Source organism: Manis javanica, chromosome 12, assembly GCF_040802235.1.
Source record: "Manis javanica isolate MJ-LG chromosome 12, MJ_LKY, whole genome shotgun sequence".
In the NCBI taxonomy this organism is placed as follows: Eukaryota; Metazoa; Chordata; class Mammalia; order Pholidota; family Manidae; genus Manis; species Manis javanica.
In genome coordinates this window covers 8,425,333-8,448,196 of record NC_133167.1, presented here as the reverse complement: position 1 = coordinate 8,448,196, position 22,864 = coordinate 8,425,333, and the positions used below count along the sequence as shown (strand labels likewise).

The following is a 22,864-nucleotide window of genomic DNA, read 5'->3' as shown; positions in this document are numbered from 1 at the left end:
CTATAAAATAAAAAAGAATATATTCAGTGGTACATAGTTGATAAAAGTCAAGAACACAAAGCAGGCATTTATTGCTACTATAAATATTCCTATAGGAATTTACTTATAAGTCATTTAATGCCCCAAATGTTTTATTTCACCATTTTTAAATCCAGCCTACATAAGCCAGAGTTCTCAGTACCTGGGAACAGCTGTACCTCTCTTGTAAGCCACCAGAGTATTTTTAAGGCACAGAAAGCAGCTGGCCGTCTCACACAATCTTCTGGCTCACAGCCCTCAGGGTAACTCAGGCTGGCACAAAGTCAGCAGAGAAAAGTGAATCTAATGATTTTCTTTTTTCATAAATAAAACCACAAATCTCTTCTAAGACCTTCAAAACTCTTCTGAAGAATTCTCTGGTGTATCTCAAAAGACACTGAGCAGAAGACATTCGATCTTCCGTTCTTTCTGAAGTATTTGAGGGTAAATATTTGTTCCAGAAAGAATCAAATTGTCCAGGTTGTATAAAATTGACATTTACATCTGTAATGTTTATATGCATAAAACTTAAAGCTGCCAAGAATACAGCTTTAAATGCTGACTAAACTATCAGTTCTTTTCAAATGATATTTCAATATTGCATTCTAATGTTTTCATATAATAACCTTATTAAGCACTCTGTAAACACTATATATATTTCGTGGATTCTAAGATACCATGATTATGATGTATCCTTATCTTATGTATCAATAAGAAATATCCTTGTCATATTAAAATATGACTCAGTGTTTTCTTTGGCATTGTAACATGTATTCCAGTTAATGTATTCCAGAGATGTTAAAATGAGAAAAAAAAAAAAGTCTCAGAAACTATGAAGCATGATTATACTTCAGGGATTAAATCTAACAGTCAGTCACCTGTCCTGGCCCCACACAGCCAACTAGGTGAACTGAGAGGATTAAGGCATACAGAAGAATTTTTTACTTGTGGTAACAAAAATATAAGTCATTAATTAGCAAAGACATAAGAAAAGTGTAAATGATTTTATGACCAAACACAGTATTTCATGGCCACCTTTCAAAATTATCTTTTAAATACACCTAACGGGCAAGTGAATGCGACTGCCTCTTCTTCCAGCGAATAGCTACACAAAAGCAACACTGAAGGCGTAAACCAGAACCTCGGACTTCCAGCCAGTTCTTTATATTTCTTTGTTTGTTGTAACTAGTGCATAATTAATGTTCCTGGATGAGTCAAGGTAGTCATAAAGGAAAACAAACACTTAATGACATTAAAAATTAAAAGTTCTTTGGAACCACCCAAAAGCTCTGAAGTCTGGATACGCTTTAAATGTCAACCAAGTTTTTTGAGTTTATGTGATATAAACATAAACAAGAAGAAAGTATCAGACTCTTGAGGTGCAGCTCAGTAAAATGCTCTGTCGTCTTTTCTTTATCTCTTAATCTCTTGAGACTTGAGGGACAAATAAGTTTATGCGTAGAATCCCCAAACAGTGACTGGCTTCAGAATTGAATCAGGAAGGCACACTGACACTGTCATATGAACAAAAATGCACCCAACTTACACTTAATGTCCACAATTGTCAATTGTGGGCCACTGTGAGTTATGAGGAAATGAATGACTCATTGCAGAGAAGGCAGAATCTAGAGTCTTTTCTAGAGTTATATCTATGAGCCAAGGATATCATGGGACTATCTGAAAGTGGTGTTTTAAAAAGAAAAGCAATAAATATAAATGAGGTCCTCATACTCCACTCATCCCATTCAAAAGCTGACCTTGTCATTGTAAATCTGCGCTTTTCACATGATCAAGTGATTGAGCATAAAATGACGGCTCTAAATAATAAATACCCATAACTGGAACAATTATTACCTAACAAAGACCTTAGGAATCAGACAAAATCCTAACTGAATGGAAAATTAATTTGTATTTAGTTCAGACTATTCATTTACTTTGTTTGAAGTGGTTGAATATAAATAAGCTCCAGGGCTCTAGGATGTGGTCCCCACCTAACTCTATCCCCTTCTGCTCCAAGCTTAACCATGAGCACAAGCCATCCTGAATGCTTTTGAGTTTTGAACACATTTCTCTTGGTTCCTTGTTTGTATGTGTATCTTTCCTCTTTCCGTGGGGGGATAGTAATAAACACTATCACCCTTAGAACACCCTAGCACCCCCTTCCCTTCACTCCATCCTCCCTCTTTTCTCTGTAGACTCTAGAAAATGCAAAGCACTACATAGTTACAATCCTAAATTGAACCCATTATATTCTAAAATTTCATCTTTCCCCTAAAAGTATGATTGTTTGTAAAAGTGTCCACATCTACCAATCTTTAAAAGTAATTCTTATGTCAGTTTTTTAAAAACACACCCAACTTCATCAAATGATTTAACAGTACAAACTGGAGAGGTAGTCCTAAATTTTATGTTAAATTAATCCCACAGATTTCTCCAATCTACCATTAGGATTTATTTTTAAATGACACTGGATTCTGCCATCTTTCTTTGGCAACTGTTTTAATATTTCAACTAGTTAGAACTCAACCCAGTCCTATATCAGATACAAAGCAGGTCAGGAGAGGTAGTATTTGACCATATGCTCTGATTCTCAGCACATGTGGACACAACTCTTCAGGGAAAGACATTTCCAACAAGCTGCCTGCCCCATTCATCCCTCGCCACCTCTCCCTACAGGTCTGATCGCTGTTCCTTGTTTTAGAGCCTGGGATCCTTGGCAACCCGGATCCATATCGGTTCAAATGAGCAGCTTCCAAATAAAATCTGGTTCCCTATTAAATTGTATTCCTTTTTCATTTGAGTCTATCAAATGAATATTGATAGCTATTTTTCATCCTTATTAAATAAGTGTTTCCATCTCTTGATGAAAACCATTGCAAATTGTTAAGGTATTATATTTTACATAAATAGAGGACATATGTGTAGATTCTTGGTCAGTCAAATCTTCTGGCCAAGTTTTGTTGTATTTTATGCTGGAAACATAGAAAGGTACCTACTATTAGTACATCTTTAAACGAGATGGACTGAATGTTTAGCATGCTAAATGACATGGTTGAAATGTCTGTTCTATACTTCTGATTGTATACTCTTCTCCTAAATGGAAATGTGTGATTGTCTAACTTGCTACTAAATTGTACCAGATTTTTTGAATGTCAGTAGACACCACTTTGAAAAATGGAAAACTCATTCATTTCTAAACCCATTAAAAACTTAATGTGAACAGTAATTTTCCTTGTAGAAAATGCAGCTGAGTAATAATTTCCAGCCCACCTGGAATTTCTAGTATGAATTTAATGTAGTTATTTAGTCACTCATATTGGCAGTCACTTCTGAACTAAGATGCATAAAAGCTGGGCTTGCATCTCATTGCAATGTTGGCTCATTGGCCTGGAAAGTCAATGAATTAATAAACGCAGTGCAGTTAGCCAATCATGTTGTTCAGTATTCTTCAGTGGGAGAGGAAACAAACCAATAAAAAGAAGAAAAGGCCCCCTTACGTTGCTAGCCTAGAAATGCACATCAGAACACTGATTTTAGAGCCCCCTGGTAGCATTTGACATGCATTCAGAGAAGGTTCTTAACCATTAATGCAATAGTTTCTACTACCCTGGAGTACCACATTCACCTACAGAATCCACTTTAAGGGAGGAAGCTTGAGGCAGGCAGAGATATCCTGAGGACTGGCCAGGTATAACTCCCTGCTCCTAGCTCTAAGGCCTTTCTCTTCCACTTAAGCAATGCACTGGAATGCAAATGGGTGGGAAGGACATGACCATAGAAACAGGAGAAGCAAACCATGCTGGCAAACTTTGGCACTTTTATTAACATTGATCATGAATACTGGTACCGCACTTCACAGTGGTGTTATGATGCTGCTATTGAAATCTGATGGGTCGGTATAAAAATAGCCCCAGAATGACCATGAGAAGCAGAAAGCACCTCCAGGTCATGCAGAGAACTATCAATCACAGCTTCCACTTCCACATATAATACATCTGAAGGACCTCCAACAAGAGGGTGCATGAGCCAATGACCATGCCTCCACCCCCTTCATGGATATTTCAGTTTAATATCTCTGGAAGATACCACTGGTTGACTGAGCCAAACCCCCAATCTCAGTTCTTTTCTCTTTTCCTTTAGCACAGAGGCTGGAAAGCAAAATACTCCAGTTCTCAGTTCCTCTTGAAGCTTGGACAAACTGTGTGATATGATTCTGGCCAATCAGATATAAGTGGAAGTCTGCTGGGACTGAGCCTTTCCTCCCTTCCTCCTCCTCAATGTGAATGAGAACGTAGGGGCTGGAACTACAGCAGCCATTGTGCCACTATGAGGCACCAGCATGAGGAAAAGACCGATAGGATCTCGGAGATGCCATTCCTCTCTCTTCCAGTCCCTGAACTATAGATTTCTGGTTATGTGACACAACTAAATCTGTATAAGCTACCACTGGTGGGTCGCTCTCTTACAGCCAAATGCATTCCTGAGAGAGAATTCTACAGAATGAGATCACTGAGCAAGGTCTGACTTTTCAGCTGCCGATGTACTTTGCTGTAGCACTATAGTTACTCACTGTCACCTAGAAATGCTGCATCTGCATCCTGGGCACAGGCAGGGAACAGGAGCAGCTTGATCCAGAGGAGCCCCATTTGTAGCCACTGGGTTTCATGAAGTGATTCTTAGGCTTTAAACTTTCAGTCAGCCAGCGGCCGGTGTCAGCTACATAAGCAAAACTCCTGATCTCTCGAACTTCAAATTCCGAGGGGTGCTTAAAACTGGGTGTGTTGACACAAGCCCTCTGCTGGTGGGGCCCTCGGACAGGAGATGACTGTAGGATCTGTAGGGAGGCTAGAAAGGAAGGGGCAGGGAGGGCTTTGTCCTGCACCCATGAGGTTCCCCTACTCCTGCAGAGGATGTGAGGCCACAGAGTCAGGAGAGGCCAGGTGAGCATGGGTTTGGGGCATCTGAACAGGTGAGGCTCTACTGGGTTAGCTTACACTGTACAAAACCTCTGGGGGCTCTGACAGTCGCCGCCAGCCCTGGCCTGGCCGCCAGCCAGCCACCTACAGACAGCACCTTGGTGTTGGCTTTTGGTCCAGGCCCTGTCACACTACGCGGGCTCCCGCCCCAATCTTTGGCTGGAAGGTAGACCTTGTCATCCTGGCCTAGTACCTGGCTTCGTGGGGACCGAGTCTACTTGCCCAACTCTGATGTGTCTTCCCATCACTTTAAACCCTGCCCAGGATGACAGATTCTGTTAAGCACCTTAACCCAGAACAGGATGCCTTGGGGACTCTGACTCCTGGGATACCCAGCACTAGAAGCAAAGTCTCTGTTGAATTGAGGTGAATACATGTGAGAGATTTTGCCCTAGATGTTGCCATCTGGTGGCCTCTGGGCCTGTGGTAGGCAGGATGCCCCAACACTCTGCAAATGCCCAGGTCCCAATCCCTGGAACATGTGAAGGTTACCTTATGTGGCAAAAGGGACTTTGCAGATATGATTAAGGCCTTGAGATGGGGATTATCCTGGATTATCCAGTGGAACCAGCATAAATCACAGGCATCTTTATAAGTGACACAAGGAGGCAGGACAGTCAGAATCAGAGAGGGATGGGAAGATGCTACGCAGCTGGCTTAGACGATGGAAAGGGGGCCAGGAGCCAAAAACACAGGCAGCCTCCAAAAGCTGTAAAAGTCAAGGAAATGGATTCTTCCCTGTTCTGCTGATGCCTTGATCTGAGCCCTTTGTCATCCAATTTAATCTCCGGACCTCTAGAACTGTAGGATAATAAACCTGAAATGTTTTAAACCACTAAGTTTGCGGCAATTTGTTACAGCAGCTATAGGAAACCACTACAAGGCTAGATCCAGCTCATAGCTGTGTTCTGTTGGACCGAAGAGCTGGCAACAGCTCTCTGTATTTTCTTGATGACAGAAATCACTTGGAGCTGGGCAGAGAGAGGCTGCCTCCTTCAGCAGGGGCAGGTGCCCTGCACTGTTCTATTGTCTATTGTACCTCTCGGCTGCTTAGCTTGCAGATAAGGACCTCAAGTTCACCTACATCTACAGGAAAGAATGACCTTTAACTTCCTAAAATTCACAAATGAGAAACTGGGGTGCAGGAATGGGAAGAAAAAGGTAAATGTGCACAAAATGGAAACTTCTTTCTTATTAATCTTGGACTTCATTACATAAATGAAGCCAAACTAATTCCCCGCATGAACTCTAAGCTCTTAAAACGTTTCATGATTTACCTGCAAAAGGTGGTCCCAGCAACGCTGAGATGCCGTTGGCACAGATGATGATGCCGTAGGCGTTGGCCAGGTGCTCAATCCCCACCAGGTCTTCAGTCACCACGGGCATCAGGGAGAAATAACCGCTGGAAAATCCTATCAGTGCACAGATGACAGCCAGGCCAGCATACGTGTGCATCAAGGGCAGAATAAAAATGCTGAGGACGAGGGTGAAGTTGGCCATCAGGAAGACATTCCAAACGCTGATGCACGGTAAGTCGGCCACAACGCCCAGGATCACTTTCCCAAAGATATGAACTATTGCTATAATTGAAGTCAGAGGGAAAGCATCGTTTTGCTCAGATAAATTATATAAATTGACTATTTCTGGAAGGTGAATGAAAGGAATGACAAAGCTGCTGTATGCAAACAAAGCCCAGAAAATAAAGGCGACGAACATTCGATTGGTAAAGAGCGAGGCTGTCCCAAAATAGCCCGAGTGCCAGTCCCGGAAGCCCTTCCTGACCCTCAGGGTGAGCCGGCCCGCCGTCTTCAGGACCCGCAGGGCGCACAGGTTCCTTCCGAGCTCGGCCTCGGGGCCTGCCTGGGCGGGAAGGTCCCCGAGGCTGCCCGGGGTCTCAGGCCCTCCCGCTGGCTCCCCGGCTCCCCCCAGCTGTGCCCTTGCCTTGGAGTCGGGTGAGCGAGCCGGGGGCGCCTGCGGATCTTGGCCCCCGGGGTCGGGGGCGCCGTTGCCAGTTGAGAGGGGCCGCATGAGCGCCCCACACACGCACAGGTTTAAGGAAACGGCACCTTGGATGAACATCGCGTTTCGCCACCCGTACTCGGCGCACAGGTACTTCAGCAGAACTGTCATGAGGAACGTGCCGAACCCCGTCCCGGTGGTGCTCAGGCCCTGGGCGAGGGCGCGTCTCTTCTGAAAGTACCTGCCCACCATGACCACGGCCGGCAGGTAGGCCATCCCGCTGCCGAAGCCTGCGCGGGCGGGAAGAGGAGACAAAGACGGGCACAACGTCAATGGCCGCATCTAGAGCGTGCAGCATGTCAAGGTCATCTGCATTTCTTACATTAGTCTCTATACAATTTTCTAAAACAAAGAAAAAATGATTGTAAAAAAGGAGCTTTGTGGGTAAGCCCCAAGACGGTCATCTGCAAGTTTCTGGCCCATCATTTCCCCCCACAGGCTTTGCAGCACAGATTACTCCAAAAATAAAATATGGCAGCATCTTACATCAGAATACAAGCTCCAGAAAGGCAGCAGTGGGTCTGTTTTTCCCCTTGCATGCCCAGGACTGCCCAGAACACGCAGTGCGTGCTCACGACGTGCTGGAGGAGCAAACGGGTTCGGAGAGCTCAGCTGTCAGCGCTCATTGCGCTGAACACCAGGGAAGTATTTACCTACAAGAGGATGAAGAGCGAGCCCAGGAGGTCGACAGAAGCCCCAGGGATGGGCCAATTTGTTCACCAATTCATTGGAAGAATAAAAGGAATTATAATGTACCCATGAATAGAAGTAGCTACTGGATGTCAAACCACATAGTACTTGTTTGTACCTCTGATTTTTAATTGTGCCTTCCTAGAAAATTGGAATGGTCTGAGATTTACACTGCCAAAATTAAAATGACAGTGGGGGAGGCTGTGCAGGGGAGGGCAAGGGGGCTATGGGAAATCTCTGTACTTCCTGCTCAATTTCGCGGTGAACCTAAAACTGTGCTAAGAAAACGAAGTCTGTTACAAAAATGAAATGAAACAGAATGCTGGCCAAGAGGCTGTGGGTTGTGTTCTCAACTTCTGGGTACAGACAGGGGAACCATATGCCCCACTTCAGCGATCATGGAGCCACATATGGTTCTCATGCTTGTGGTCTCCTGACATTAAGGATGGCAGTATGATCGTATGAAACAGACTGGCCGATACTCCCCCCCAGAGCAGAGGCCTCCTTGCTTCAGCACCATTTCATTGTTTCACAATTACTTGAATTTGTTTGGAAGGAGACCAGAGCACACACACTTGCATGTGTAGCAGTGGTTACCCTCTAATCGAATGTTGATAATGTGCCAGTTGACTTACAGACTTTATCTGATACGGTTTTCACAATAACCCCCAAAACTAGCTGTGGTGATGCCCATTCTATAAAAAGGGGTCCTGAACCTCATGGAGATTTAAGTTACTGTCCCAAGACCCTGATGCACGTAGTCAGAGAATATCTGGGTTGGGATTCAGACCCAGCGGCAGAGCCTGGTCCCTTTCTAGGGACCACGCTGCCTCTCAGCCCTGCCTGCTAGTGGGTAGCTGCAGGATTTTGCTTCAGCCTGAGTTTCTAAAATAATCCCCAAGAAGCAACCGGCCTCCTTTATTTACCTTAGAGCAGTGATAATTTACAGCAACTGTCAGAAGCCAGTGATCCTCAAGGAATCCTCTTCAGGTGGATACCTTGTTTTAAGAACAATTACGCTAGCTTTTAAGTGATTCCCAGAAGAAGCTGGAGCAAGTCCCCAGGCCTCCTGCCAAACCTCAGTGACAGTCACAACATCCCAATAATTTGCAGGAGAGAACCAAGCATGAAGAAAACAGTCTTCCCCAATTTTGAACCAAACTCTGCATTAACCTTTATGACTTTAAAGTCCACGAAAGGAGGAAATCTCTCATTTCCTAATATCCAAGACACAGAAAAAAATATTCCGCAGTCCATAAACATACTCCATATTATTTTGAAGCAAATCCCAAATACATCATTTCATGTGCAAATGTTTTAGAATAAATCTCTAAACAGAATTCTTTAAATAGCATAATCATCATATTTTATCTGGAAAAATGAACAATTCTTTAATATCATGAAACATCCACAAGGTGCAAATTTCTAATTGTCTCATAAGTGACGATATTTCTCAAAAACTGTTTAATCAGGACCCAAATGAAGCCCATACATTGCTATTTGTGGATATGTTTTTTAAGCCTCTTTTAATTTCTCTTTTTTTTTTCCTTGAAATTTATTTGTTTGAGGAAACTGGGTCATTTTTCCTGTGAAATTTGTCAGAGTCTGGATTTCACTGGTAGCTCAAAATAAGTTCAATTTCTAAAAAATTTGATGTCAATAACCAATGTCCTCAATTTAATGTGGTTATGGATTTCTAAACAGCAGCAGAATTAACTGATTAACAGGAATAGAACTGAGGTACATAAGCATAAGAGTGGCATTAATTCTAAACTAGTATGAATAAAAAATACTCCTGTGTATGAGAAGAAAATAATATTGCTCAATGCTACAATGCTATTTCCCTGTTATACCATCCATGGCCTTAACCGCCTACCCCCTTCCTAATGTGACCTTATTATCCCTAATCAGCACAATTACTACATAAGCTTACAGGACAGGCCTTGGGGATATGCGGGCTCAGGTGCAGTAGCCAGACAAGACCCTGCTAATGTCCAGCCCTGCGCAGGGCCCTGGAACAGTTCTTCACCACACTCAGGTTTAGAGGAGAGGTGGACAGCCCCGCGGGTGAGGGGGAGGAAAGAAGGCTGGCAGGGAAGAGCAACTCCTGTGGTCCTGGACCAGTACTGGCAGGGAGAAGACGTCTTCAGGAGCCAGGAAAGCTCTGGCAAAGTGGAAGTTTGTCCAGACACACTTGGCTAAGGAAGACTGCTCAAACAGAAATTAGTTTTCTGCTTAATAGCAGGACATTCACACATCATTTTAATTGCCTAGGTGGTAAAAGATATAAACAAATCTGTCTCAACCTCTTTTAGAATGAAGAAGGGTATCAGCAAAATTTCTTTCCAACATAAATTGCCCAGTGATATATATGTATATATAGATATATATAACCCAATCAATTGCTTTTTGCAGTAGATCTTGGCATCTTTATTTTTTTTTTTATTTATTTATTTTTTTTTTTTTGAGAGGGCATCTCTCATATTTATTGATCAAATGGTTGTTAACAACAATAAAATTCAGTATAGGGGGGTCAATGCTCAATGTACAATCATTAATCCATCTCAAGCCTAATTCTCGTCAGTCTCCAATCTTCTGAAGCATAACGAACAAGTTCTTACATGGTGAACGAATTCTTACAGAGTGAATAAATTCTTACATGGTGAACAGTACAAGGGCAGTCATCACAGAAACTTTCGGTTTTGATCATGCAATATGACCTATAAACCATCAGGTCAAATATGAATATTCATTTGATTTTTGTACTTGATTTATATGTTGATCCCACATTTCTCCTATTATTATTATTATTTTTATTTTTAATAAAATGCTGAAGTGGTAGGTAGATGCAAGATAAAGGTAGAAAACATAGTTTAGTGCTGTAAGAAGGCAAATGTAGATGATCAGATGATCAGGTGTGTGCCTATGGACTAAGTATTAATCCAGGCTAGACAAGGGCAGCAAGACATCCACGGATGCAGAAGATTTCTCTCAAAGCAGGGGGGGTGAGGTTCTGAGCCTCACCTCTGTTGATCCCCAAATTCTCACCTGATGGCCCCCCTGCGACTGTGCCTGTCTTAGGTTGTTCCTCCCTTGAGGAATCTTACCCGTCTCTGGCTAACCAGTCATCTTCCGGGGCCATACAGGGAAATGTAAAGTTGGTAAGTGAGAGAGAAGCCATATTGTTTGCAAAGGTTAGCTTTTTACTTCTTTGCAGATTTATGCACTGTGGCTTCTATGCCCAGCACTTGTCTCGAGGTATCTTTACCACCTGGAGGAATTATGATACTCGGTAAATTCGATATGAGGCACGAATTCTATTTAAAGTTTGTAATTAGGAAGGAAGAAGAAAAGCTATAGATGTAGCATATGAAGGAAACTTGGGAGGATTGATTATTTCTTTGACATATCTTCTTGTATAGTACCTTAAGTATGTATAGGTTTTAAACTACTAACTAATTTGCACACACATATTGACATAATAGGAATACGGTGACATAAACAAAGCAAATCTATAATTACCAGCCATCTCCAGTGAAGCCAAGAAAACCATTTAGGCACCCTAGGCATTTGTGAAAATTTATCTATGATATGATGGATATTTTCCAACTGTACTTGAACCATCAGACAAATTAAAGCAGCCCATTTCTGGGATCTGTTCACATCCCATATGTTCTTTTAACCATAGATAGTCTATAGTCATGAGATTTTGGGGTGCTACAACTTGCACCCCTCCCAACTCCTGGTTGAGTTCCAACAGTACAGATCCAGTCAAATTCGTTGTCTCACTGTATGCACATGCCAGCCTAGACATCTCCCTCCTCCTTCTTATGGCAAGTCCAGGAGATGGTGGGCTGGATGCAGCCACAACCGCAGCATCGTCCGGATCCCTGTGGAGGCTTTTTGATGATCATCCCCCGGCACGAGTCCTCCAGAGAGTGCTGACATCTTTATTTTTTTTAATTAAATATAGGGGCTAGATTACCAATCAGCTTCAACATGCTTCACTAATGACAGCCCCACAGCATTTTGCATATATTAGCTAACTGTAGCTGGATTTTCCACTTATAGTTACATATGTATTTGTGGAGGAGGTGGATAAATTTATTTTCAGAGCTTTCTTTGTTTTTTCTATCTAAAGAGTGGGAGCAGTACAGCATCTCAAGACATACTTGCCTTTCACCAGGCTCCTAATTTTCTTCCTACTTTCTTGGATCTGTAATATTTTCTGAACAAGTAAGTGAATGAAAAAATAAATGAATGAACATGGTGGTAATATTATAGGATCAATAAGCAATATGCTGCAAGAAATAAAATTCCATTTAAACAAAGAGTCTAACCATAGAAATCTTTAAATGATGAGAATACATCTCAAGTCCCAGATTTTAGGATCAAGTCATATAGTCTGTATAACCAAACACCATCAGATCAGGTTCACTGGAGGTCCCACCTATCTGCCCAGAGGCCCCAGTGCAGTTCCTTCATTTCAATTTCAGCAGGAGTGTTTATTGCCTGACCTATAATACAAAAAAGTCCCAGTGCTGGCTCTATTTACTGGATTGTTAGGGAGAAATTTTCTAAAATATTCAGGGAAAACATCTTAAGTTTTTCATTAAGAACTATTATCAGGTCCTTCGGATCATTTTAAGCTATGCTTCAGAGGACACAGAGGTACTTTATGTGTATATGTGGAGAGATGCATATCACAGAGAACCAACTTGCGAACCGGTAGGGACAGTAGGATTTTGTGCTCACCGTGTTCTGTTATCATAAATCATACACTTAAGCTTATAATATAATAAAAATGTTACATTATATATATAATATATAATAATAAAAATATATATACTGAGCACTTTATTATGCACCAAGCATTGTGGTAAGTGTTTTAAACAGATGACTTCATATCATCATTTCAACAACACTGTAAACCAAGCACTCTTTAATCATCCCATTTTACAGATAAGGAATGAGGCACAGGTAGGTTAAGCAACTTGCCCGAAGTCACAAAGATAATAAGTGGGGAGGGGGGGGAGGGGGAAAGGCAAGAATTCCAAACTCTAACCTTTAACTCTTATTCTAACCTTGCTGTCAACATGTCATTTACTTGGACTGTCACTGTGCGCAAACAGAAAGGCCAGATCTGGTTCATTGAAATACAGTTGTACAAGCAAGAAGCTATCTGTGTGAATTCTGCTACCTGCTGATAAAGGAAATTATGGCTGGGAATATATTTTGCAGGACGGATATGCAAACTGTGCCGCCTGGCAGCCAATTTTTACCTGTTCATTGGGGAGTGACACTCTTAACTGTGCTCTAGATTTGCTTCTTAGAGTCTCTCCATGTATGTAGATTTTGCTGCAATTTCATTAATTTGAAGAGGTGTGAAGGAGAAAATGATTAGTCCATGATTCATGCTCCATTCTGCAGTTATTAAATGAGAGCATGTTATTAATTTTTTTAAATGATTGATCTACTCACCTATGTCTGTATTTTTACCTTCATTTTCCTGTTCCTCATAAGAGAAAGGACTAGCCCTTAGAACCAGGCACGGACAGCTTAATTAAATTCTATAGGGAAGCCAAACGGTTGTTAGGTTGTTTTCCCACACTTAGAGCATGTTTAATATCTTACAATAAAAAGCATTTCCTGGAGCATAGGGTGGGTGTGGAGTGGGGAGGAGGAGACAAAAAGGCAAAATATTTTAATGGGTCTCTTTTCTCTACAGTGAAATTTGTTGACAAAATGCTCAATAAAAACATTTAAAGCCAAGTTAAAAGAAATCAGTGTGCTTACCCGCTGCCACTCCGAAGGTAATAAAGAGATAGTGCACGTTTGCGGCATAGGCACTCAGGACCCAGCCCAGCGAGTTCACCAGCCCTCCGATCATTGCGGTCTGGCGGCACCCACAGGTGTTAATAAATAAGCCGATGAAAGGTCCTGCCACAGAACGTTGAAAAAGCAATTGACCAATGGAGTTTTGTTTTCATGCCTTCTTAGTAAATCTTCATATGAAGTCAAAGAATAAAACATTGAAAGCAAAGACTACAACGTAGAGCTGTTAAATACACCAAAAACCTCTGTTGCTTTATATGCAAAAAGCTTTTAGTATGCAATGGATTTTAATAATTACACTGGAAAACACAGAGTCTAGGTTTCCAAGGAGGGCTGACCTGGAATAAATAGACAAATTGGTTCATTCTCTTGTCTACAGCAGAGGTCTGAAACTAGTGAGCTAGGTAGGGTCTCTGTCCAGCCTGTAGGTGGATTTGTTTATACAGAACACAGTTTTAAAAATGTTTTGAATCAGCTGCCAACTGATTTAAAAATTACGAGAATTCACAAAAAATCCAGTGGCAACCCAGAATACCTTCCCACACAGCCCAAATGAGCTGCAGCTGACTTGATTAGCTGTGTCACACTCTCTAGTTTGCTGCAGTCTCCAGCCTTCCCCTTAATCTTATATCTGGCTTCCTGCCTTCATTTACATAACTTGTTTGGCCACTGTACATATTTGAGTTTTTGACTATAGACCCAAACAGAGTTCAAGGAAGGGGCTTCTCAGGACTCCTATGCTTCCAGCAAAGAACCTATAGTCTCTTTCTGTGAGGACACCCAGCTGCAAACCAAATGGAAAGGGCTTCTCATTGCCTCATACATACTTTAGCCCCCATTGGATTCTCACTCCCAGAGTGGACCCATCAGGTGATGCATTAATGTGGAGATTCAGGAATCCACCTCATAGAGCCACGTGTGCCAGTCCTCGCAACAAAACAGTATTATACCCTACCCATTCTGACTGCTTACTTTCCTATGATGCTCTGGTTTCTGTCAACCCGCGTTGTTTTCTTCCTGACTTTGTGTTAACTTCTTCTGATGTCACAAAGCTTAATGCTCACCTCACGATAAGTGATTCCTTGTCCAAAGAGCGATCCATATTTCAGCAATACAGTATGAAGCTGTACTTAATATTCAATAAGATGGTGAATTTTAAACATCACCTGATTTTTGATCCTTATTACTTTGTATAGTTATGAAACGCTATATTCAGGTGGAACTATTTCAGAATAAAAACTTCTTGAACTCTAAGGAGCTTCCTGTTTTACTCCAAACTGACATAAAAATTTCCTTGGAAGTTCTAACTGTATTCATGAATCTATTTGGGTATACAGTCTGCTAATGAATCTTTTTTTTTTTCTTTTTGTCTAATTATTTTGAGGACCTAGTTCTAAGAATTATGAAAGTAAAGACTAACTAACTTAATTAACTCTGGTGCACAACAGAAAATAACTCAGTAGCTAAACCTCTTAGAATAGACTTATTATAGCAAATACGTTTCATATAAATATACTATTATATGTTACAAAATAAGCATATGATATAAATAATACATAAGCCAACCGCCTTGATATAAACATCTGACAGAATGATGGAGGCAACTGAAATTCAGAAACCATAAGTTGAAGATGTGTCTTTTTTTTTTACAAATATTTTGATTTTTAAAAACCCATGGCCATTTCACCACTCATATCTTGGATAGCTGGATTAAAAAAGAAAGAAATGCATGATTCATTCGTTTGCTATCAATAGGCCTTTTAAGAATATGAGAAGTCCACTGATCACAGTTCAGTGACATGGTCATACTTTCCACCTTACAGAAAAGGCCCAGAATCATTTTCCTGTGATATTGCATGCTTATGAAACATTGCATTAAGAAAACATTTTGGGGAAAGGGAAGGAAATTCCCAAGTAAGTGCGAATATTTATGTCTGGAGGACTGTTATCTTTCAGAAAGAAAGAATTAATTGTTTTACTGATAAAAACATTGCATTGATAAAGGTGTCTGGCTTTTGAGTTAATCAATTTTTGCACCATGTGTGCTGGGGCTGTAGTCACGATTTGCAGACGGGCAAAATCAGCCCCAGAAATGCTGTGACTCCTCTACAATTACAAAATACAGAATTGTCCAAAAAAAAAAAAGGAAGGCAGACCCAAGCTTTCTGACTCTGTTTCATTTCCTAACCACTGTTTACTGATAGTCAGTTGGCATCTCCAAGATTGAACTGCCATTTCAACAAAATGAAAAGAACTACTCACACAGTCTGAGAGGAGGACTTAAGACTGAGGTACAGTCCTGTGGCTATGATTCCCACTTTGGTGGAGGAAGTCAGTGTTTTGGAATGAGACTGTACACATAAGACTTCATCCTCTTCAACAGGAATCTGACTGTAGACCATTTCCCACATAATAAAGCTGTGGGGAACACCCCAAGGAGGTCATAATTCCTTGCCCATCCCAGAATGTCATAGGTTGAAAAAAGCTCAAGTGAGGAAAGAAACAATCTAAGGTGACCTTAGCATAAAGTTATGGATGAAATCAAGTCGGTCATTAAACTCCTGGTTTATTGGAATAACCTCTCACTGTGCGAAGGAGTTAGGAGCTTCTAAATCAATGACTCTCTGCCTTGGCTAAACATTGGAGTCATTTATGAGCTTAAAAAAAAAACAACCCTGATTTTGAGTCCTACCCCAAGAGATTCTGGTGTAATGGTCCAGGTGCAGCCTAGGGACAGGGTTTTTAAAAGCTTCCAAGATAGATCTGATGTGCAGCCAGGACTAAAACCACTGCTCTAATTCTCCTTAGCAAGGAAGTGACCTTTGGCAGCCAACAGACTCCCCTAACAACATGGCTTCCACTAGGAATTGTTCTGAGAGCTCTCACAAAGGCTGCTGTAGATGCCACTGAGGTGGTTACATTTTGTTAAAAATTGGGACCATCTGCAGGAGACTGGCAAAAATCCATGCTAGCACAGAATGAAACAAGATTGAAATTATTCAATTTCCCATGTGTGAGTCACTGCTCAAGACTGAGATGGCTTTCAAAGTATAATTCAGGTATTTTTTTCTTTTTTAATTTAAAAGAGGAAATCTAAATGTGCTCATTACAATGATTAGAAAATGAAAACAATGCATATTTATTCACTTTGAACATACTTTGACGTCATTGACAGGTAGTGTGGTACACTGGACACAATTTGGGAGTCCAGTGGACCAGGTTTGAAGCCTGTCCCACATTTACTAGCTGTTCAACTTTCAGTGAGTTACTTAATGTCTCTAAGCATTGTGTGTTCTTCCTCCGTCAGATGGAGATGATGCTCTGGCCTCTGGTGTTGCTATAGGATCAAATGAGATCATGCACATGGTATGTGCTTGGCATGTAGTAAGTGCTAAATAAAAGAGAGCTGTTCTTGCTGGTTTCTGGCTCCAAAAAGCACCCAGCATATCTGCAGCCACTTTGTACCAGGAGGCTGAAGATAATGAACAGCAATGTAGGGCCCTGATCGATGGAAGAAAAGACCGTTCACCTATATAACTATGAGTCTCACTGTGTGCCCATTTCTGAGCCTAAGGCAAAAGATATTTATCTGGCAGGCACCTTCCCTGTAGAAAGTTCGTCTACAGTCTGAAAGTTCACTGTCTGCAATTAAGAGACTCTCAAACAGATTCCAAATACAGAGTCCCCTCCCGATTAAATTAAAGATGATAATCACATTTCACCATCACTAGGGGTTAGCTGTTCCTTTTTGGGGAATCATCTTCAAAACCGTATCCAATAATTTCAGGACTGGTTCCATTGCTTATTTCTGTAGAACTTGTGAAATACGAAATAATACCCAAGATAACTCACTGAGATGGTTTGGAAAATATTGGTACATTTCATATCCTGGCCTTTTGCTGTCTCTTCCTTTCTGTTGTAGGCACACGCTTCCTGGACAGAACCTCTAAGTATTTTGTTCTACCCCTTAAAGATTTATTTTTAGAAGGAAAATAAAACTGGATTTTAAGTGTTCTAGAAGCAGTTTCCTTTCATGACTTACTGAGAGAGTAAAATTATATCCAATATGAAACTAGCATATTCCCTACGTGGATGTAAACCCACCTGCATTTTTCACATGTCAAACGGCCCTAGTCTTCACAAGGCCAACACAGAGCTGAAGGAGTCAGTTCATTAATGTTATAGGAAAAAATGATTTGTCAATAATTCTCTCATAACATAATGGTGACTTGACTTAATTTTAAAACTAGATTAGTATTAATTCCCTTTGATAAACACACATACTGCATACACATCTTGAGAAATAGCACTTTGTCCTTGTTTCCTAACATTAACATTACCACTGTTATTAATGTTTATATTATCCAAAATAACATTGACTGAATGCCAGCCAAGATCAACAAATCTCTGAATTGGATTCAAGCAATTAGTTACCAATGTGGGAATCACCAAAAAGGCACAGACTCCCATCAAACACACATATGCCTGCCATACCCAAACTCTCATGGAAATTACCTCAGAGGACTAGTAAGAGAATTAAATCAAATTAAATGCGGTCATGTAAGGGAAGGCACCTGGTATGCAACAGTTGCTTATTAAATATTACAGTTGGACCTTGAACCACAAGGGCTTGAACTATGTCAGTCCACTTAGATGTGGATTTTTTCCATTAAATATACTGGAGGACTGTTCAGAGATTTATGACAATTTGAAAAAACATTTTCTCTTCGTTAGCTTAATTTATTTCAAGAATACAATATGTATAGGTAAGTATATAATACATGCAGCACACAAAATATGTGTTAACTGTTTATGTTATCAGTAAAGCTTCTGGTCAACAGTAGGCTATTAGTAGTTAAGTTTTGGGGGAACAAAAGCTTTACATGGGTATCGGGGGTCAGCATCCCTAACCCCCACATTGTTCAAGAGTCAGCTGCAGTTGACAGTAGAAGTTGTCTAGTTCCCAAATTGAAACACCTTGGCCATAGTAACATATTAAAACAAATTTCTGGTTTAGTGTCTGGATAAAAATTGCTTTCATAAGTTGCTGTGTGTTTAGGTTTAATTAGAAAACACAATACATTATTATTCCTGCCTGTTAGCTATGTCAGTGACCTTTCTATCAATAGTTTAATACATTTTTCAATAACATGATCAATATTTCAAATGCAAAACATTGGAACTTTGAAAAAAGATTGTCACTTGACTTTTATGGTGTTTTTTCTAAAACTTTTATCTTTCAAAAAGATTCATTAAGTGTTAAACAGATTTGTAATGATATGTAATGAATTGTAATAGTCAAAAACTGGTTTGGGGCAAAAGAGTTTTAAAAATAATCAACTTTAAAAATACTCCAAATGTTTACAATATTCAAATCATAATATCACACAAAAGGGCAAACGTTGTATGTTTCCACTTATATGAGGTGCTTAGAGCAATCAAATTCATAGAGACAGAAAACAGAACGGTGGTGGCCAAGGACTGGGGGCAGGGGGAAGTGGGGAGTTATGGTACAAGTTTAATGGTACAAACTTCACTTTGGGAGGATGAAAAAGTTGTGGAAATGGATGGTGGCAATGAAGGTGCTTTGTGGCAGTGACCTGTCCTGTATACCTAAAAATGATTAAAATGATAAATCTCCTGTTATATGTATTTTACACAATAAAAAAAAAATAGTACCCTCACTAACATCTAATGTCTAATGTTTCAACAATGTAGAACATTACTTCGAGCAAAGAACTGTCATTTCACCATGATTTGGTTTCACAGCGGGTGGCGCGTGAACATACCCACGATCAAGGTGAGGCCCATGCTCAAGGAGCTGACCCACGCGGTCAGGCCGCGGCTCTGGCGGAACTCCTCCAGCCACTCCACGTTGAGGACCCCCAGGGCCATCTGCGAGCCCATGACGAGGATGTGCACAAAGAAGGAGGAAAGCACCACCATCCACGCCCATCCGCCATCGATGTGTGGGTGGGCTCGAAGGGTCTTCTTATCTTTGGGGTCATCTTCAAAATCATACCCAATATCTTCATGGCTTGTATACATTTTCCAAGATTTTCTGAAATACATAAGACACATCATTCTCTTAAACATCAACACAAAAATATCTTCACCCTCTTTGGACGGCTCCACGTCCCCATCACAGCCAAAGCAGCCCCGACGGGCATGGCAGATCAATCTTTGCCATTGTGCAGATTTGGGAACACTCCTCAGGTTTTCACAGGACCAAGTGCTTTTATGAAACCCGTTTCATCTTTATAGTCATCCTATATGTAGGCATAACCCATGTTTTAAAGTAATGGAAACAGACCCAGAGAAGTGAAGTGCCTTTCCCAAGTCCCCATGGCCAGTAAGGAGCATGACTAGACAGGACCTGGGGAACTGAATCCACCTATTCCTGACTCCAAAGCCCATGCCTGTGTCCCATACTGAGATGGACACTGACAGGTGACAGCAAAGATGTCAGAGAAGGTAGCTTCACCTTGCTGGGTAGGGCCCCTGGCAGTGGACCTGGTCCTCATTTTGTGGGACAAAATGTTCGATTTGTCCAGGAGAGCCGGAGTGAATTAGCATCAGGGCGACCGACTCACTGACTCCGGTTCAGGAGAGAGAGAGTGATGAAGTAGAAAGCCAATCTATTATTTTTACAGTGGAAGATCTAGCTTTCTAATACTGGCGATGCTTATGTCCGATATACAAGACACATACTTTAACCTCCCCCACCCACCTCCATTCCCAGCATTTCCCTGGGAAACTAGAAAATTGTTCGAAAGATAGGAAACCACACTAAAAGAATGCGGACACTATAGTGACACATAGGTTACCAGGTAAGGTTACCAGGGAACAAGGTATGTGCCAAGTGTGGAGCTTGGAGTTCATCTTGTATGTAGTGAAGAGCTGAGGATGAACAAGGAAAAGACATGATGAGATCAGTGCTTTGCGAAGATCCACCTCTCAAGGGGTTTGGGGAAGAGGAGGGAGGCTGGATGGGACCAGAAGGGGAAGGACGCCAGGTCAGGGAGGACTCTAGCTCTGTTTTTCTTTCTTAGGATGAGAATTACATGTGTGCCTAAGAACTGAGGATAAGGAGGAGAGAGGGAGAGGGAATGAGTGATCCTGGAGGGGGCGGGAAGGAATTGGTCTTGGTCAGGAGGAGCAGCCCGTCCTCTGGGACTGGGGGAGGCAGTGGATGGAAACAAGACGGCGGGGGTGGGATGGAGAGTTACACCTGATGATCTAATTTCTTTGGTGAAACAGGTAGATCATTGGCTGAGAACGAGGCGGCTGTGGTTATGATCGGGCCTCAGTTCAGGATAACAGAAGACAGCTGTCTCCAAGTGGAAACGACGGTTGGGCAGTGCTGCACGTGGAGCTGCAGGGCAGGAAGGACAGAGCAATGGAAGCACTCTGCCCCAGAAGCTGGTGGTTAAGAGGAGCATCACCAGTAGAGAACTTCTAATCACAACAAATGACTAAAAGTTGGTCTTCTTTTTTATGATCATTAAGAGCCAGCAATTCTAGACACTGTCACTGATAAAACACTCCTCTCAGAAAACATCTGCTGGTTAAAGTTTCAAACAATTATGTTTTAATTTTATATCTATAAACTTCAAATCCGCATGACGTTATTACTTATCCCTCCATGAACATTGTATTCCTCATGGAAGTCATCCCAGAGAACTCTCGGTTATCCTGCTGACCCTGACACACACATGGCCCCGGCTGCACACATTTGTTTTGAGAGTAAGTTCCTAAGAGTTCAGAACTGGTGCAGCTGTGGGTCTACAGCTCTGGTGGTGCCAACATCACTGCCTTTAGCAGGACATTCGAGATGGACTGTGACAACACAGTTACTGTAGAGCTGAAGAACCACAACTTGAGTCACTCTACATGCCGACTTGGGGATTTTGCTTTTGTTTAAAATCTAAAAGAGCAAAACAGTGCGATACAGCAAAGGTAAAAAAATCGTTGGAGAGTGAAATTTGTAGTCAACTCATGAAATGTTTAATTCAATTTGAATATCTTTAAAATGGAAATCTATTCTTTTTTTCAATTAATTATTTTAAAACAGAAGAACAAAGAAAATATGATTATTACTGCAAATAATCTGTTGCAATGGAAGAAGGTGGTATAAAAAACAGTCCCAAATACACTAGCATCACCTCCAACTGGGGTCTTTTTTCAGTGGTGTTCTGATGTGGATGGTAGGACAGGGATGCAGGCTAGCAAAATGCCCAGTGCCCACAGCCTCTTTCTGAGCTAAGAATTGTTTTTACCTTTTTAAGGTTTATATGGCCCACAAAACTTAAAACAATGTATTCTCTGACCCTTTGTAGGGAAAGATTGTGAATCCCTGGACTATAGTGTTGGTTCTCATGAAAAATTTGCTGGGAACCCAGGATGCCTGTGGAGAGCAATTTAATGGATCTGTTTGGGGGCTCACCTTGACTTTTCCTTTCTCTCGTGCCTCATTCTTGTTATTATTTTCATTTTTTAAATGATTGTGTCCTAAAAGGTCACCCAATTTCTCAACCACTACACTTCCTGCCCATGTTGCTGTTCTCTGCCTGGGTCTTTTTCCACCTCTCTTATCTCCAGATTGCTGGGAGTCATAAAACGCTCCCTTATCATGTAATTTCCCCACCTTGTCAAGTTATCTTTAGGATCAAGTCCAGACTCCCCCTGGAAGCTGCCAGGTCCTCTTCTCGCATTATCTGCTGCCCATCCCTCCTTCCCTGGCACTCTGCTCTCCAGCTTCCCAACCTTGGCACAGTCTCTTAAGCTTTCATGCATGGTCTTCTCTGGGTCCCTCTTTCAGGAGCACACTTCTCTCCTAACCTCCTGGTCCTCTTCTGCTCATTTCTCAAGATTCAACTAAGTTATAAGAGCGAAATCTTGAACTAGTGAGGACTCTTCCCACCCTGCAAACGTCTCTAACATCCAACATTAGGGTACATGTTAAATAAACCAATCATTATACAGCCATGCGATACAAGTCTGCCATCAAAAATAAAATTGTACAAGGCTCTCTGAAGACACAGAAAGGTCACCAAAAGGGGTGAATTATACTTGGGGGTTACAAAATGGGATGTGTGCAGTCATCCCTATATGCTGTTAAAAATATGTAGGATTGCAGTGAAACAAAGAAAAACGTTGATGGAGATTATTTTTGGATGATGGTCTTCAAGTAATTTTCCCTCCTTTTTGTTTATCTTATTGGTAAAAAAAATTTCTAAATAAGCATATATTAACTTCATGATAAGAAAATAAAGGTCCTGCTCTTTGTCTCTTAAACATCACCTGGACCAGCTTCTTGTCTCCAG

The 22,864-nt window shown here is 41.3% G+C and overlaps 1 protein-coding gene across 3 annotated transcripts in view; it reads right to left on the bottom strand.

Annotated features, from left to right (window-relative positions):
* The window catches only part of SLC16A14 (solute carrier family 16 member 14), a 28,566-nt gene that overhangs the window by 2,507 nt on the left and 3,195 nt on the right, over window positions 1-22,864 (bottom strand). For 2 of the 3 annotated variants that reach the window (XM_036997772.2, XM_073218027.1), the window contains exons 2-5: window positions 19,328-19,599; window positions 13,500-13,643; window positions 6,272-7,243; window positions 7-4,863 (exon numbers count right to left, since the gene is read on the bottom strand). In XM_036997772.2, coding sequence (XP_036853667.2) covers window positions 4,595-4,863; window positions 6,272-7,243; window positions 13,500-13,643; window positions 19,328-19,586 — 1,644 coding nt within the window. In that variant the 5' untranslated portion in view covers window positions 19,587-19,599 and the 3' untranslated portion in view covers window positions 7-4,594. Of the gene's footprint in view, window positions 1-6; window positions 4,864-6,271; window positions 7,244-13,499; window positions 13,644-19,327; window positions 19,600-22,864 lie in introns of those variants that run through there. The other variant, XM_017680067.3, reaches the window with a different exon arrangement.